Source organism: Palaemon carinicauda, chromosome 32 (genome assembly GCF_036898095.1).
Source record: "Palaemon carinicauda isolate YSFRI2023 chromosome 32, ASM3689809v2, whole genome shotgun sequence".
NCBI classification, from domain to species: Eukaryota; Metazoa; Arthropoda; class Malacostraca; order Decapoda; family Palaemonidae; genus Palaemon; species Palaemon carinicauda.
In genome coordinates, this window is record NC_090756.1 from 51591200 (window position 1) to 51609659 (window position 18460).

General features: G+C 34.6%; 1 protein-coding gene across 1 annotated transcript; it reads right to left on the reverse strand.

Moving 5' to 3' along the window:
* Nucleotides 1–4391: 4391 nt before the first annotated feature.
* On the reverse strand, nt 4392–18188 carry LOC137625603 (uncharacterized). Its single transcript, XM_068356515.1, has 9 exons — nt 17708–18188; nt 17155–17544; nt 15928–16704; nt 15019–15632; nt 14765–14823; nt 14064–14209; nt 11719–11769; nt 5429–5686; nt 4392–4504 (listed from the first exon to the last, which is right to left on the reverse strand). Exons 1-9 carry the CDS (start codon nt 18186–18188, stop codon nt 4392–4394), a joined length of 2889 nt encoding a protein of 962 aa, XP_068212616.1.
* Nucleotides 18189–18460: the final 272 nt, after the last annotated feature.

Sequence of the window (18460 nt, forward strand, 5' to 3'; positions counted from 1 at the left end):
TGGCCAGTACGGATTGGTGACGGTGGAAAACTTCAGTCCGATCACTCAATGCAATCTAACCTATTGTGGGGGGGCCCTGACTAGTACAGTTTTACTGATCATGGCGATACACAAACCCCTTCCAACACGTTAAGGAATCCCCAATCAGAAAGGGTTTTATAGTAAAGTATCCCAAAAATCATGAAAAATTAATGCATTGTTAAAATGACAACAGACAGCTATTTATAATATCTGTCACGTTTTCAGACATTTATTAAGGATTAACCGATTAACTGACTCTTGAGAATTGAATTGACGTGGAATGATAACTCTCAAAACTAAATATTGGACCTTTTTGAAGCTATCTGGCAATTATGCAAGAGATGCCACTCACGAATAAACGTCATATTTATTCTATTTATTCTCTAAATATATCGATGAATAAATTATAATTGAATAGATGTGGTGATAGCCAGATAGATAGCTATAGCTAGATGGACAGATAGATGGACAGATAGATAGCTAGATGGACAGATAGATAGTTATATAGTTAGATTTGTAGATAGATAGATAGATAGATGTGCAGATTTATAAACAAATAGATAGATATATAAGATAGTTAGACAGACAGATACATATATATGTAGATAGAGAGATAAATAAATAGATAAATGTGTAGATAGATAAATAGATAAACAGATGTATAGATAAATGGATAGATAGATAGATGGACAGATAGATAGAAGCCACCAAGAAACAATTGCTCTCTAAAATAAATATACATTTTGATCACAGAGAAGTGATTCCCAAAACCAAATTTTGTAATGAGATATATTGTATGAACAAAGCGACTGTAAAGTGGAATGGTTGATTCTCTTCATTCAATTTATATTTTGATTATGACAAATAACAGTTATTTATCAAATTGCAGTGAACCTACGAAAAAAGAAATATATTTTCATTTCTGTTGATACCTATAAAAAAAAATCAGGAAAAAACAAGGCTCAGAAATATTTGCCAGGAAAGGGGAGAACTGTAATCACAGAGAAAAATAAAAGTTTTTGTACTTATTCATCAGAGATTTTTTTTAAAATTAGTTATTCATTAACGAAGATAAGAAAACTTTTATCTTCTTTCAATGGAATCTAATGATTCGTTAATGAAAACATTGATTGGGTACTTTCAAGAAGTTTTTTGGAGTCTAAATTTATGTCTGAAATCGCTTCTAGTTCTTGATTTCTCAATATTCTATCACTTAAGTTTGATAATTCCATCTCTTATAAATCCATATATATATATATATATATATATACAGTAGATATATAATTATGTATTTATGTAAATATATATATATATATATATATTATATATATATACATATATATATATATATATATATATTTATATGTATATATATATATATATATTTATTTATTTATATATATATATATATATATGTATATGTATATATATATATATATATATGTATATGTATATATATGTATATGTATATATATATATATATATATATGTATATGTATATATATATATATATATATGTATATATATATATATATATATGTATATGTATATATATGTATATGTATATATATATATATATATACAGTATATGTATATATATATATATATCCAGTATATATATATATATATGTGTGTGTGTGTGTGTGTGTTATATATATATATATATATATACGTATTTATTTATTTATATATAATATATAATATATATATATATATATATATTTATAAATATATATACATATATATATATATATATATATATAGAAAGATAGATAGTAAGATAGATACACACATTTGAAACTAAAGTAGGGGATATTATAACAAAATGTAGGAAAATGAAATGCACATGGGCAAGACATATAATGAAAATAATACGCACTAGCAGGATGTTAAGAATAACAAAAGCATGAGAAAGTGGAGGAAAACGATAGATTGACGAGCTCTCTCTCTCTCTCTCTCTCTCTCTCTCTCTCTCTCTCTGTATATATATATATATATATATGTGTGTGTGTTGTGTGTGTATTTATGTGTATATGTATATATGTAATGTATGTATGTATTATTTGTTTGTGTGAGTATGTCTACACGTGTGTTTATAGTTCAACAAATATACTGTTAATTAAAAATCACACCCTAATTTTATTCCCAAACCTACATGCTTGATATAAAAATGTAATTGTAACCTTAATTCATTAAATAATCATTAACTTATTGAAAATGATTTAGAGTAATCTTCTTCCACAAAAAAAAATTGACATTCTAAGACGACAAGTGACACTAGCTTTGCTTTTCAGCTTGACTGCCAAACTTGTTTCTTACTTGATTTGCACAAAATATTTTTCATCTGTAATATTTACACACGTCAAGTTACCTGAAGCATGTTACTTACACACCTCGCTAATTAATCGTGTATTTTTGGCTTGATAGCAAATCTTTGGCAATCCACGGTCACCATCCCAATTTTAGAAACTGTGAATAGTTTCGTGTGATAGTGAGAAAACATACGGAAACGTAAATGTATCCAAGCACAGAAAAAATGTACAATTGACAGTTTCTTCTTCTTCTTTCGCCTACAAACGTGTCTCTGGTCAGAGTCCGGGGGGGTGCTCATCAGCCCTGCTATAACCATTGACAATTCCCCTCATTAATGGTAAGCCTGTCCGGGAACAATGTTCGGCTTAATCTACGAACCAGCCAATTTTGTTGGTCCCATTAGTTCGTCATTGAAGATTCCACGTGGCTGCAATGGAAACGTTTATCGTCACGGTTCGTCAACAAATGTTGTGAGCGAGCGTTTCCAAAGAGAACAGTTGACATGGAAACACCGAACACAGTTAGCTTATATTAATTCTATACAGTGGAATAGAATAGCGTTTATTCATTTTTGGGGGCGATGGTCCCTTTTGTGTTGTATAATAAATATGGATAAAATTTGCGAGATTAATGTCATTGATGCTGATATGAGGACTTTTAAGGGATTATTGTATTGTGTCCAGATGATGCTCTTGAATACATTGTTTCTAACAAACCTTACCCGTATTAGCGTACTCACAGATTATATATATATATATATATATATAGATAGATAGATATGTAGGTATATATATATATATATATATGTGTGTGTGTGTGTGTGTGTGTGTGTATCTTTCTCTAAAAACTAACGATATACAAGCGGTCAATATTAATTTCTAAAACACGGTTTTTTGGCGCAGGTACAATATCAATATATCCACATTTATTATTATCATTATTATTACTATGTAAGCTAAGACCTTAGTTGGAAAAACAGGATGCTATGAGCCCAAGGGATCCAACAGGGAAAATAGCCCAGCGAGGAAAAGGGGAAAAAATCATGTGAGAATTAATGAAAGGGATACCTTGATATCAGTAACAAGGTTTAAAATAGATCTGTCATCTATAAACTACGAAGAGAGACTTATATCAGCCTTTTCAACATAAAAGCATTCGTTGCATGTTTGAACTTCTGAAGTTTCCACCGATTCAACTTCCCGTTCAGGTAGTTCTCAATGTCTAGATAAAACCCCGAATTGATCCAAATAAGGTAAAAATGTCTTAAAAATTTAATAGTGAGTTAGAATACGATCAACATAAATGCGATAGAAAAGAAATGATCACAATTGTATTTTTATTTTTTTCCTATGTACAGTTGGTGGCGTGAATTCCAGGCTCACCCTCTCTCTGTGGACCACTACTTCTGCCATCTCTATCTACACTATCTATCTGGTTACTCGCTGTGCAGTAAGGGTGTGACAAGGCGTACATGGATTCCTGTATCCAACTGTTTCACGGCTATCAACAGAGAAATGCTTCCTTGTCTATCGATAGTTAGATGGACAGAGATAGGTCACGAACGAAGCCAATATGTCAACTGTCGGAATTTCACGGTCTCTTCTCCAGTATCGAATTGGGATTCGCCAATTTGCAAAGTTACCCACAATTAAGGACGTCCCGGAAAGCACAGCTGTCACATAGCGCACCCACAGAGAGAGAGAGAGGAGAGAGAGAGAGAGAAGAGAGAAGAGGAGAGAGAGAGAGAGAGAGAGAGAGGAGAGAGAGAGAGAGAGAATTTCAAGACACATCTTTCATGATCTATCTTACTGCACATCAGTATATAGAAAATACAAAAGTTAACTATATTTAGCCTTTTTATTTTACAGAACACTCTCACTCATGGTCCACACCAGGCCTCTTCACCCCTTTCAAGCTACATTTCAAAAATAAAACTCGATAAATACAGAGATCTTCGTATTTTCCGGAATCAATGAGCATCAATGTTCTTGAATGGTGCTGTTCCCATCACACACAAGATGTCTCCATTTTGTCACCCTTTTTATATTATTCACTTCTTACTGTCGTTTGTTGTTATGATTCTTCTTACCTTCTTCTTCTTCTTCTTCTTCTTCTTCTTCTTCTTCTTCTTCTTCTTCTTCTTCTTCTTCTTCTTCTTCTTCTTCTTCTTCTTTATTGAGGATTTAATTCCATTCACAATTATACTTTCTCCTTTCCCATGGCCTTTCTGATAGATTCTAATTGGTGATCTATATTCATATAATTAAATGCATAATATATCATATGGTTCCCGGATCTGAGCACCCAAAATATATATTATACTACGGCTCGTAACTGGGAACCAAACATACAATAATATATATATACGACTGGCAAGTTAACGAACCTTTCGTATTCCAAACTCATTTGTTTACTTTTACCTTACAACTGTTACAATTCAAAACATTAATAAATGAATTCTGAGACCATTAGATAACTCCCAGACACCAATATATAAAACATTGAATATCCAAAGGTCTCTTAAGCACACTCAAAACCAAACGTGGGTAATTACTCTCAAGTTTTATTAAAACGTTTTCAACTGACTGTGGTTCTTATCAGGGAATACCAACAGAATCTGGTTCCAAATAATGATGATTGGAATAATACACTCTTTACAAAAATAAATGTATTCTATATAAAATACAACACTTTGAAAAGAATTTACATTAAAAAATAAGTCAGTGGAAAAAATTATGTCTGAACAACACTTGGAATAAGACAAAAATGTTACGATCTGAAATTATATAAGAACTTGACTTGAACTATTATATCGGTATAAAACCTAGTCTAAGAAAAGAAATGATGCAATGAAAAATTATACAAAAGCTGGAAATAAATCTGAATAATACAACGTTCAAGTTTGACACTTAATGAATAATAGATAACCAGATCACGTTACAAAATCTATCCTTCCTACAGGGCCCACTACCAAAAACCTTATACAATGCCAACACTCACCCTAATATATTGAATTCAAAATCCCCGTATCTTTTCGACTCATGATTTGCCTTGGGGCACAGAGTCACTTGGGAAAGGACACACTATAACATACTGAACACTTTCAACAATACACTGGATTGCGAGAATGAGAGAGGGAGAGGGGAAGAGGCTGTTTTCGGGCTGCCGTTCTCTATCTCTATCTGAATCTGTAACCTAACCTTGATGTCATCTTTTATATGAAATTTGACTAATTCCAGAAGGTTCCAGGATCGAGGTCTTATAGCGTGGGGGCTGGGCCCAGCATCAAAGTTGCCAAGTAATGCTCTCCTGAATACAACGAACACCACGCCGGACGACTCTCTCAGACAACCTTTGTCCCAAAATAAAGAAGAAAAAAACATCCTCTCATTGCCCTTCAAGACATTTCCAAAGCACATTGTAGAGAATTTTTCCAAAGCACATGTTGCTGAACAGTCTCAAACATGATGCAATACATCATAAAATATAAAAGAACCCTACCTAAGCCCTTGTTCATATCTCGCACGAATCCAACAAATAGATTAAGTAAGACTTCGTATGAAACATACAGGAAATAAAAAATTATTTCTTAAAAATAACGTAAATTTTATATATTAACTTGAATAAAGATAAAATGAAATCACCACGAAAGTCTTACGTAATTTACATAGAATACTTATATCTACATGAGAGGAGCTCATTTTACAGACTGGGTATCATCTCTTCAAGGCACAAATGAAAACAATATATGAAATATAAATATAATTAAAAGTAAACCATTGTATTTACTCAACACTAAACCAAATTCATAAGAATATGTATATATATCAATATTGATATATAAGTAAGCAATATGTAGATATACACATATTTATTATTTATACTGTAAATATACAAATATATACATACATATTTGTATATGTATATACTTGTATATTACTTTTCATATGGCTTATTTAATTCATTATTACCTTTCCTCACTAGGCTATTTTTCCTGTTTGAATCATAGGGCTTAAAGCATCCTGCTTTTCCAACTAGGATTATAGCTCTCCAAATGATAATAATAATAATAATAATAATAATAATAATAATAATATATAATAGTATTTTCACATATACATATGCATATACATATGATTATAAAACTGTATACATACATACATATCTAAATACACACACACACACACACACACACATATATATATATATATATAGATATAGATATATATATATATATATATAGAGAGAGAGAGAGAGAGAGAGATATATATATATATATATATATGAATATATATAGATAGATACATATATATATATTATATATACATATATATATATATATATATATATGTATATATATATATATATATATAGGGAAAGATAACCGAAATAAGTTCAGTAAATAAGTGAAAACAATGTATTGTCTCTCCCTTCATTTCATCTATACATCTCTAAATTTTTTAAACTATTCCGGAGATAATTTTCCTTTTTCTTCTTTTTCTTCTTCTTTCTCTCTCTCTCTCTCTCTCTCTCTCTCTCTCTCTCTCTCTCTCGTTGAGTGTATCATCTTCGTCCCTTTCCAATTGTAATTTAATTCATACTTTCAGTTTTCTCTTATCTTTCTCTTTCTTGCATTTTTCCCTTCCTCTTTCAGTGAAGAGAAGAAATTCTCTAAACTCCCTAAACAAGGAACTATCTCTCTCTCTCTCTCTCTCTCTCTCTCTCTCTCTCTCTCTCTCTCTCTCTCTTTTGGACAATATTCCCTGCAAATGGTAAGGTACACAACTCAATTACTTCATTTCAATTATTGATAGTGTGCCGTATGTAGCTCATTATTGATATTAATTGTGTGGTCGATCTGTCAAAAATGACTGCAAAATCTCTATATATGCACGTAACCCCCCACCCCCCACCCCTTTAACCAGGGTATGACTACCCGCTATCCTCATACTCATGGGATGGGGAAAGGTGAGGGTGAACATATATTTATATATATATATATATATATATATGCAGATGATACTATACTGGTTGCAGACACAGTAGAGAAGCTTGACCGACTAGTGACAGAATTTGGAAGGGGTGTGTGAGAGAAGGAAGTTGAGAGTTAATGTGGGTAAGAGTAAGGTTATGAGATGTACAAGAAGGGAAGGTGGTGCAAGGTTGAATGTCATGTTGAATGGAGAGTTACTTGAGGAGGTGGATCAGTTTAAGTACTTGGGGTCTATTGTTGCAGCAAATAGTGGGGTGGAAGCAGATATACGTCAGAGAGTGAATGAAGGTTGCAAAGTGGTTGGGGGCAGTTAAGGGAGTAGTAAAAAATAGAGGGTTGGGCATGAATGTAAAGAGAGTTCTATATGAGAAAGTGATTGTACCAACTGTGATGTATGGATCGGAGTTGTGGGGAATGAAAGTGATGGAGAGACAGAAATTTAATGTGTTTGAGATGAAGTGTCCTAAGAGTATGGCTGGTGTATCTCAAGTAGATAGGGGTTAGGGAACGAAGTGGTGAGGGAGAGAACGGGTGTAAGAAATGAGTTAGCGGCTAGAGTGGATATGAATGTGTTGAGGTGGTTTGGCCATGTTGAGAGAATGGAAAATGGTTGTCTGCTAAAGAAGGTGATGAATGCAAGAGTTGATGGGAGAAGTACAAGAGGAAGGCCAAGGTTTGGGTGGATGGATGGTGTGAAGAAAGCTCTGGGTGATAGGAGGATAGATGTGAGAGAGGCAAGAGAGCGTGCTAGAAATAGGAATGAATGGCGAGCGATTGTGACGCAGTTCCAGTAGGCCTTGCTGCTTCCTCCAATGCCTTAGATGACCGCGGAGGTAGCAGCAGTAGGGGAGTCAGCATTAAGAAGCTTCATCTGTGGTGGAAATGTGGGAGGTTGGGCTGTGCCACCCCTAGCAGTACTAGCTAAACTCGGTTGAGTCCCTGATTAGGCTGAAGGAACACAGAGAGTAGAGGTCCCCTTTTTGTTTTGTTTCATTGTAGGTGTCGGCTACCCCCTAAAATAGGGGGGAAGTGCCTTGGTATATATATATATAATATATATATATGAGTGTTTATAAATAGACATATCTAAACTGTATTATATAGGGGGACTACTTGCTAAGCTACAACCCTAGTAGGAATAGAAGGATGATGTGTGACCAAGTTCTCTAACAAAGAAAAATAGTCCAATGAGGAGAGGAAATAAACCGAGTAATGATACTAGTAAAATCCTGTCTGAAGAAAATACTTCGGAAGGTAGAATAATAATGATAATAATAATAATAATAATAATAATAATAATAATAATAATAATAATAATAATAATAATAATAATAATAATAATAATAATAATAATAATAACAATGATAATACAAGAAATACTAATAAGAATTACTTAATATTTATTTTCATGATAACTATACTCGAAATAAAATATTCTTCAAATATTTCCTTTACATGTAAATTGGGGAGTTGATTTAATTTTTTCTGTATGTGTGGCTATCAGAGAGAGAGAGAGAGAGAGAGAGAGAGAGAGAGGAGAGAGAGAAAATTTAAAGCTGGGGATAATTCCAACTTAATAAGCCACTGGTTTCAAGAAAGGAAAGAATATCCCAAGACTAAAATATCCAAATAAAAAGTTATTTTTTTTCCTTTGGACTTCTTATGCAAAAGAAACTGTCTCATTCCAGGAGTGTCTCTTACAACCTTTTCCTCAGCGCCTTCCTCCTTCACATGATGGCAATGTCTCTTTCGCATAAAGATGAGCAGGGACAGATAAGAAATGGATTTGGACAGAGATAAACATTTTCTTTTCTTGAGGGTGTGTTTGAAGACGCGTGTTAATGTATGTATGTTCATGTTTTTTGGAAAATCCTTTTAGGATAAGAAGGTTTATTTATACATAGAATCAAATCATCCTGGTTCCCAGGTGTTAGGAAAAGGGATGATTGAATAATAATGAATTCCTTACAAGGATTTTTTTTTATATGATAAAACCATTATTAGAAAAATTCGAATATCCGATGGTGAAGGATTTGAGATTTTGTGGCTGGGACATCGAACAATGTTCCGAGACAACATCTATTGGATATCGATGACTTACAGCGCTAGGAAAGGAAAAAAAATACCATTTTATGCATATATACAATATCCCCCTGTTCCATTGAATTTGCCGTCGCATATAAGTAATACCTTTTTGGCTTTCATTTTCCTCTGTGTTAAAAATAATTACCATAATCATATCTTTGGTGTTTGAATCGAAATTAAAATAACAATGTAAATATTTCACAATCTTCTGTATCGTTACCGTCGTTCAGATTCGGAAACTGTTCAACTCACTAGACGTTCCTGAAAAGCTACTCAACTACTCTCACTTTTTTATAAGAGAAAAATCTTCCCTCTTAATGTCTAATATCACTATCAACATGAAAGAACAGGGAGAGAGAGAGAGAGAGAGAGAGAGAGAGAGAGAGAGAGAGAGAGAGAATCATCATACTGAAGGGTTACCTACTAATCAGTGGTAAGCCCCTTACCTTAACTCCAGAAATATATGCCTATATGTCGACTTCGGAGACAAAGACGACTTTCACGATGACCACGACGACTTCAATGACTTCGGCAACGACTACGAAATGCTTTAGGCATGTATAGTCATCGTCTGACACTTTATGCATCTTTCAGTATGGTCATAACATAATAATTGTAAATACATAAACTAGCAAACAAAGAAATACGATGAATATAACTTCCAGGGCCTTGCAGCAAACATTTATTTAGGATACAACCGAAAATGAAGGAAAACGTTTAGTCTCTACCGGAGGGAATAACAAAATGTAGTGTACAGGGGATACTAACATAAAATAATAAATCCACAAATTCTTTAAAGAAAAATAAATAAATAGGCACCCTGGTCAGGAAAGGATTTTGTAAGGAACAAGATATGATTGCATAAATAGGAAATATTACGTTTATTTCCCCCCCCCCCCCCCCAAAAAAAATGGTTTAAATGAAAAACGAAATGTTTGAAACATCAAATATGGACCGTTGACAATATTTGATAACACAACGATACTTCATTTCACATTTAAGTTAGGGGAAATAAAAAATTGTTTTTCCAAGACTTCTTCCCATTCTGACAAGTTAAGATTTCTCCTCTGGACGAGATATTCGTGGACTTTCCAAAGCCAGTTTTTTACTTTCTTCTACAAAAGTTCAAAGTTTTCCTTCTGAGTTAAACCTTTTCACTTCTCATTTCTATTCATTACTTTCTTTGAGCTTTGGCAAGAGAGGGGACTAGTTTTGATGTTTTTTCCCATCGGAAATTCACCTGTCTCTCATTTCCTCCTCTGGTTGGAAGAGTTGCAGAGAAATAAATATAAAAGAATTCTTTAAAAATACTCTTCGGAAAGATTGACATATTGAATTTGAAAAATTAAAAAATGTAAACAATTATCAAGCAAACAGAATACATTACCTGTCAGTCTGAATTTCCTCATAAAATATATTTATGTCTAAAACCTTTGGTATTTGACCACGGGTGCAAAATTAAAACAGTCCTTTATTGTCTGCATATTCAATATTCTCTTTCATCATCTAATTACTAATCATCAAACGCTAACTATCACATCACCATCACATATTTCAAATTGAAAACAAATCACTGATCTGCAGTTAATCAACAAAGCAAGGAATTCTCATATATTAATTCAATATTGTAAAAAATATGAAAGAAATCTTGCTGTTGTTGGGTCTTAAGTTGACTGTTTTCATTTCCTATTAACATTGTCTCTTCTGTATCAAGAGAGGGAAGTCATAACATTCTGTTGAAAAATCTTCCTATTCATCGAACAGACCTAATATATCATTAAGTTAGGTTAGGTTAGGTTTTGCTAGATTGGTTAGGTGAGGTAGAGCAAGGGAGTAAGTTAATATAGACTGTTTTCACGTATTTGATCAACAATTGTGAAATACGTGACAATTGAATAACTGTTTAACATTTTAATTTTTGTGTTCAACATCTCAAAATATCTTTGGCTACTGAATTAGAATCATTTCCATTATTGAAGATAATTAGATGAACTATATTACGCAATTAAGGAAATTGAAATCTGATGTGAACCTCAGTTTGAATTTCATTATCTCTCCTCTCGTAACAAAACGTGGGGAACCGTAAATTCGCAAAGTTGGCCATAATTATGATGCAAACATTACGAAACACCCGGCTGTTGCTAAGGGCCAAATTTAGAGAGAGAGAGAGAGAGAGAGAGAGAGAGAGAGAGAGAGAGAGCGAGAGAGAGAGAAGACTTTAGTGTATACATCTACATCAAGAACAGAACTAGAAAAACCTTGATTATTCAACTCAACTTTCAAAAGAGCTGAATACTCTTACCAACGGTCCACACCAGGACCCTGCAACAATTTCTGGCTATATTCCAGTTGTGACTCTGTAAACAAAAAAAAATCTCAACAAATCAATGTATTTTCATAATAGTAATCTTCTTCATGATTTCTTTTCAAGAAACATATGGGACTGACCGTTTCTAAATTTTGCTTCCACAGACTCTTGCTTCAAAACGTTTTCAGTTCCATTAAAATTAACTTTTTTTTTCCTTTTTTATCTTTGATTCAGTTTTGATATTACAATTTTCCGCCCTGTCCTGTCATCCATCCAGATAATTCCATTTACGTTCATTTAGTTGGAGGAAATCTCATTCATTCTTTACTTTCAGCTTTTACTATATTTCTCTCTTTATGAAGGTCTAACTTCAAATAAAAATTATGATTCCTCTTGTATATATATATATATGTATATATATATATATATATATATATCTATATATATTTATATATATACATATATATATATATATATCTATATATATATATATATATATATAAATATATATATATATATATATATCTATATATATATATATATATATATAAATATATAATATATATATATATACACACATATATATATATATATATATTACATACATATATATATATATATATATTTATATATTTTACATACATATATTATATATTATATATAATTTTACATACACACACACATATATATATATATATATATTGTTATGGGCGACACAAACTCAGAAACTCAACTTCAACCTTTATTCCGTTAACAGTAGTAGTAGTAGCAGTAGTAACAGTAGTAACAGTAGTAACAATAGCAGTAGCAGTAGGTTCATTCCTGAAAGGAATTATTACAAACTTTAAATACTGTACATTATTAAATAGCCCATAATATTCAATAAGTCATAACGGTGACATGATGTACCTTAATACATCTTGGAAAGCTAATTAAATATAATTTTCTAAACAAGACAATTTCGTTGCCACCTTTAAATCACATTTTATCATATTTATAGGACAATCAAATGTTAAATGTCACAAATAAACCAATTTACGCCTTTTAACGCTTAAATGAATAAGACATACAAAACAAATATATACATATAAGTTCCTCAAAAAACTTACATCTGTGTGCCCAAAATGAATCCTTACGAAATATATACAACTGTCAAAGAGACTTCATAATTTTAGGAAGTAAGATGAAATCGTAATTTGTTTACACCTCTCAACTTTTTAACTACCACTTACAAAATTAACGACATTGTTTTTCCAACCAGATGGGTTTGTGTTTCTGCATTAACATACTCAGCCTCATAAACAGATTAAACCTGTTTATCAAAATATACACCTACACATGCAGACACAATAAAATAACCTTTAAGTTACAATACAAACTCTTTGAATTCAAAACACTTCCATGATTCACTTATTCACCTAAACAAAATTAAACATCTTCATAACTCAAATAATATATAATATCAAATGATAGGCCATAAGAACAACAAAATATCACGTTACATTTAACATGAAAATCCTAGCCTTCAACTAATAACACTAGCTTCTGAATAGGACGGACAATAACCGAAGAAAGTGTCTTAATCTTGCCACTGCGAATTGTTCCTTTGTCATCAGGGTATACTTCTATCACTCGCCCCCATTGGCCAGTGATTCCTTGGCTCAATGTCACTCTTTACCAAGACCACATCGCCAACAATTAGATTTCTTCTTGCTTCATTCCACTTTTGTCTAGTCTGTAAAGTGCTCAAATACTCTTTTCTAAATCTTGACCAAAACAGGTTGGTCAGATATTGAACGCATCTCCACCTTCTCCTCATGTAAACATCATCCTTTTGAAACAAGCCAGGGGGAGGGATCACATAAGATTTTGGAATCAACAAATGGTTTGGAGTTAGTGGCTCAAGGTCATCTACGCTGTCACTTACAGTGGTTAACGGTCTTGAATTGACGATGCTCTCAACCTCACAAAGCAGAGTCCGTAAACTTTCATCATTTAGCCTTTCACCAAATTCCTTCACCAGTGCAGACAACACTTTTCTAACTGTTCTGATTTGGCGCTCCCAACAACCACCCATGTGGCTTGCTGCAGGTGGATTGAATTTCCATTCAATATGATGATGCGACAAATACTTCTCAATCTTCTTTTCCTCCATCTCATCAAGAGCTGCCTTAAGTTCTCTCTCAGCCCCATGGAAGTTGGTTCCATTATCACATCTGATAACCTTAGGATGACCTCTTCGAGAAACAAATCTTCGCAAAGCATTTATGAAAGAGTCAGATTGTAAAGTGTTTACAGTTTCAATATGAATTGACCTACTAACCAAGCAGGTAAATATCACACCATACCTCTTTAACTCCTTTCTTCCTTCCTTGATGTAATAGGGTCCAAAGAGGTCAATACCAACATTACTGAATGGTGGTGAAGGTTCCAATCTGTCTGCTGGAAGATCAGCCATCTTTTGACTCAAAGCTGGTTCTTTCAACTTCCTGCAAGTAACACAATGGAATAACACATTCCTGACAGTTGCATTAGCATTGATGATCCAATACTCTGCCTTAGATTTGAGAGAACATGGTTTCTACCTGAATGAGCTAATATTCATGCTCATGTCGTATCAACAATGTAGTCACATGATGCTTCTTTGGTAACAGTATGGGATGTTTGGCAGACTGTGGAATGTCAGACCTTCTTATCCTACCTCCAACCTTCAATAATCCATCCTCAGAATCAAGAAAGGGATCAAGCTTATATATTGGACTACTCTTGCCAACTGGCAATTCCTTGATAAAGCCTTCACTTCATCACCAAACACCTCCCGTTGACCATACATTATTATTGCCCTTTCAGCATCAGTGGTTACACAACCTTTCCTTTTACCACTAAGGATTGACTTTAGTTGTTGAAATACAGAAACTGCCTTTTGTAACCTTGACCATGAAGAGAAATATTCAATTAATCTTGTAAACCCATGAGGTTCTTCAGAAATTGTGACCGCAGACACATGTTCACTCGTATCATCAACACAATCTGCACACACATACTCCTGTGAAGGCAAATAATCAGATGCAATAGATGATGGGCCATGAAACCATTCGTCATACTGCAAAAACTGATGTACACTAATACCTCTTGATGCCACATCAGCAGGGTTATCACTGGAGTTTACATATCTCCATTGCTCAGGCTGGGAATAGTCCCTTATAACCCTGACTCTGTTGGCTACAAAAACAGGGAACCTTTTAGTGTTGCTATGAATATAGTGAAGGACTGTTGTTGAATCTGTGCAGTACACTACCTTGCCAACAGTAAACTCCAACTCCTTCAGGATGTGTTGAGCAACCTTGACAGACACAGTTGCAGCTGTAAGTTCTAGCCTAGGTATAGTCACCACCTTTTTGGGAGATACTCTTGATTTTCCCATGACAAGATTTGACTGCACTTGGTTTCCACCATGAAGAACAAGGTATGCTGCAACACCATAACCAACTGTACTTGCATCGCTGAATAATACAAGACTTGAATCTGTCACATTACCAAACCCGCTTGACTTGAAGCATCTTGGTATTGAAAGCTGCTCCAGTAAATGAAGACCTTGTATCCAATGTTCCCACCTTTCAGCTGGCTCATCTGGAATCCTCTCATCCCAGTCCAAACTCTCAACTTGACACAATTCTTGTAACAGTTTCTTGGCCGGTAAGATGATTGGAGAGAGCAACCCAAGGGGATCATATAATGATGAGATAGTTGATAACAATCCTCTTCTGGTGAATGGATTATCCTTGAGCTCAATTGAGAACTTGAATGAGTCTTCTTTAAGGTCCCATAACATTCCTAAGGCTCTTGTCATTAAACTCTCCATGTCAAGATTAAACTTGTCACTTTCAACCGAACAATCTTCAGCAGGCAAAGCTGTAAGGACATCACTTGAATTGCTGACAAATTTAGTTAACCTAAATCCTCCTTCACTAGTTGCAGATACCAAATCCTTCACCAACTTCACTGCTGTAGGAACATCAGCACATGACTTCAAACAGTCGTCAACATAGAAATTGTGCCTTATGGTGTTGCCAACAGTTGAATCATACTTCTCATCTGCTTTGTCTGCTGTGGCCTTCAATGCAGTATTTGCAATACTCGGTGATGAGATTGCTCCGAAAATGTGAACAGCCATTCGGAATTCTTCAAGAGGTCGATTTGATGTCACCATTAGGCCACCACAAGAATCTAACATAGTCCTGATTCTCAGGTGGAATCTTTATTTGAAAGAACATAGCTTCAATATCTCCAATGAATGCATAAACCTCCTGCCGGAATCTAATGAGTACTCCCGTCAATGAATTGGTGAGGTTTGGACCCTGTAGCAGAACATCATTTAATGACACACCTTCAAACTTGGCACTACAGTCAAAAACAACCCTAATCTTCCCTTTCTTGGGATGAAAAACTGCGTGATGAGGAAGATACCAAACAGGAATCTTATTGACCTCATCATCTGGGATCTTGTAAGCATAGCCTTTTTCAAACAACTTATCCATGAATGCTGTGTACTGCTGTCTGTAATCTTCACTATTCTTCATCTTCCTCCTTTGCCACTTAGCTCTGCTAACAGCCTGCTTCTTATTGTTAGGAAGATTCACATTGCGATCTCGAAAAGGCATGGGTAGCTGAAAGTGTCCATCTCTAAATTCAATGTCATCCTGGCACCTTTTCACAAATCTTGTGTCCTCAAAAGATAAGCCACGCTCATCAGGAACTGACCCAAGATCCCTTTCTGAAAAATCTAACTCAAAGTACTTCCTAATACTTTCAACAGTAATACAATCAGTAACATGTTGAACATCAGATACAAGTAACCTGTGACATGAAACCCCATTTGAACTAACCTTAACATGTACAGGCCCATTAACTGTCCATCCATGCAAATATCTTACTGCAAAGGGGCCATAACCTGAAGTGGGTACAACCTCCAAAGGTTGTAAAGCTGTTGGACAGTTACTACCTATCAAAATTCCTATGTCTAACTCTGGTTGATACACTGGAATCTTATTAATAACACTTGATAAATGAGGCCAATCCTTTAACACTTCATACCTTGGAATTTGATCGTGATTAACAGGAATATCCTTTTGTGTGAATACCTTTGGTAATACAACATCATTATTACCATGCATATCAGCAACAACAAGACCATTTACAATAAAGGTTTTAACCGTATCAGTCCCATGCATTGTTTGCAACTTTATAGCTGTTTCAATACCTTTACAGTTTAATTGATCCTTGATACTATATTTAATGAAACAACCTGTACTGCCCGTATCATAAAAGGCATAAGTTTGTACTACATTGTCGCTACCCTTTATACGTAATTGCACAGGCAAGATTGATTGCAACACTGTATCAGAAATTGTACATGCAGAAGACCTCACATTACTTAGAGTCTGAGTATTGCCTTGACCTGGAGTGCGACCTTCACCTTGAGTACCATCTTGACCCTTAGCACTACCTTGACCTGTACTTTCAGACTGTGCACTAGCTTGTGACACAATTGCACTGTTGCTGTCAAGCATCCTAAAATTCTCAATGTGCAGAGTGGTAGGATGCCTTTTATTACATGTCTTGCACTGCCGTCGATTGAGACACCTTTTTGAAGTGTGGTTATTGCCCAAACAACTGAAGCAAAGACGGTTGACTTTAACAAATTCTCGTCTTTCATCCACACTCCTGTGCAGAAATTGAGGGCACTCCTCAAGGTCATGATGACCACTACAGAGTTGGCATTTCCTAGTATACTGGCTTACAGAATTTGATGGTTGCACTGTCACTGCAAACGATTTTTGCTTGGTCTGACTTGAGCCATGATTTGCCTTTGCCTTTGAAAAAACACACACTTTACCCAAAGCTTCCCTGCTGAATACAGGATCCATTGCTGCCTCTGCTGCATTCTGCACAAATTCCACTAATGTGGGGGAAACACACACAAACACCTTGCTTCCTGAGCTTTATCACATGATCCAACCACTTATTTTGAATATACACTGGCAGCTTTGAAATCACCCTCTGAAGGTTTGGCGAATCATTCAAAACCTGCATGTTTGATAATGACTGCATGGTATGATTACATTTCACAAGATATAAAGCATATTCCTGCAAGGATTCACTGTTATCACCTCTCACTTGTGGCCACTTGGTTAGCTTGTCTATGTATGCCATGGAAACCTTGTATGGATCTCCATACACTTTGTCCAGAAGTCTTTTTGCTTCAATGTATCCTTCAGATGCATTCATAAACATGCACCCAGCTATGAGTGACTTAGGCTTTCCTTCTAGATGCTGATTTAAGAAATACAACCTGTTGGAGTCTGATGTGGTGTGTGGCACGATGCGGTCATTAAATGCCAACATGAATGATGCATATTCAAGAAGATCACCAAAAAACTTGGTCACTTCAGCATGAGGCAGCATCATAGCCGCTGCTAACTGTTGCTGACTTTGGTAGAATGACTCTGGGGGCAGGTGCCATGGGTAGAAAAGGCATGGTCACATTGGGTTTATTTTGATGCACATTGTGACTGGGAACAAATGCTGGTGTTTCAGGGTTTTAAAACTTTGTCTGTCGATGGAATAACTTCTTCCTGGAACACCTTCTCCCTCGCCCTTGCTGCTTCAATTTCACCATCCAACTTTAACAAATCTTCCTTGGCTTTTAATTCTGCCTGTTGTTGGGCTATTTCTGTTTG

Excerpts from the sequence above, each read along its gene's own strand:
- LOC137625603 (XM_068356515.1), bottom strand. The coding sequence starts at position 18,188 with ATGATGCTGCCTCATGCTGAAGTGACCAAGTTTTTTGGTGATCTTCTT. Across the intron at positions 16,705-17,154 it reads AGGCAATACTCAGACTCTAA|CTTTACAACCTTTGGAGGTT; the intron begins GTAATGTGAGGT and ends ACTGTCCAACAG. Across the intron at positions 11,770-14,063 it reads AAAGGAGTTAAAGAGGTATG|AGTCACAACTGGAATATAGC; the intron begins GTGTGATATTTA and ends TTTTGTTTACAG.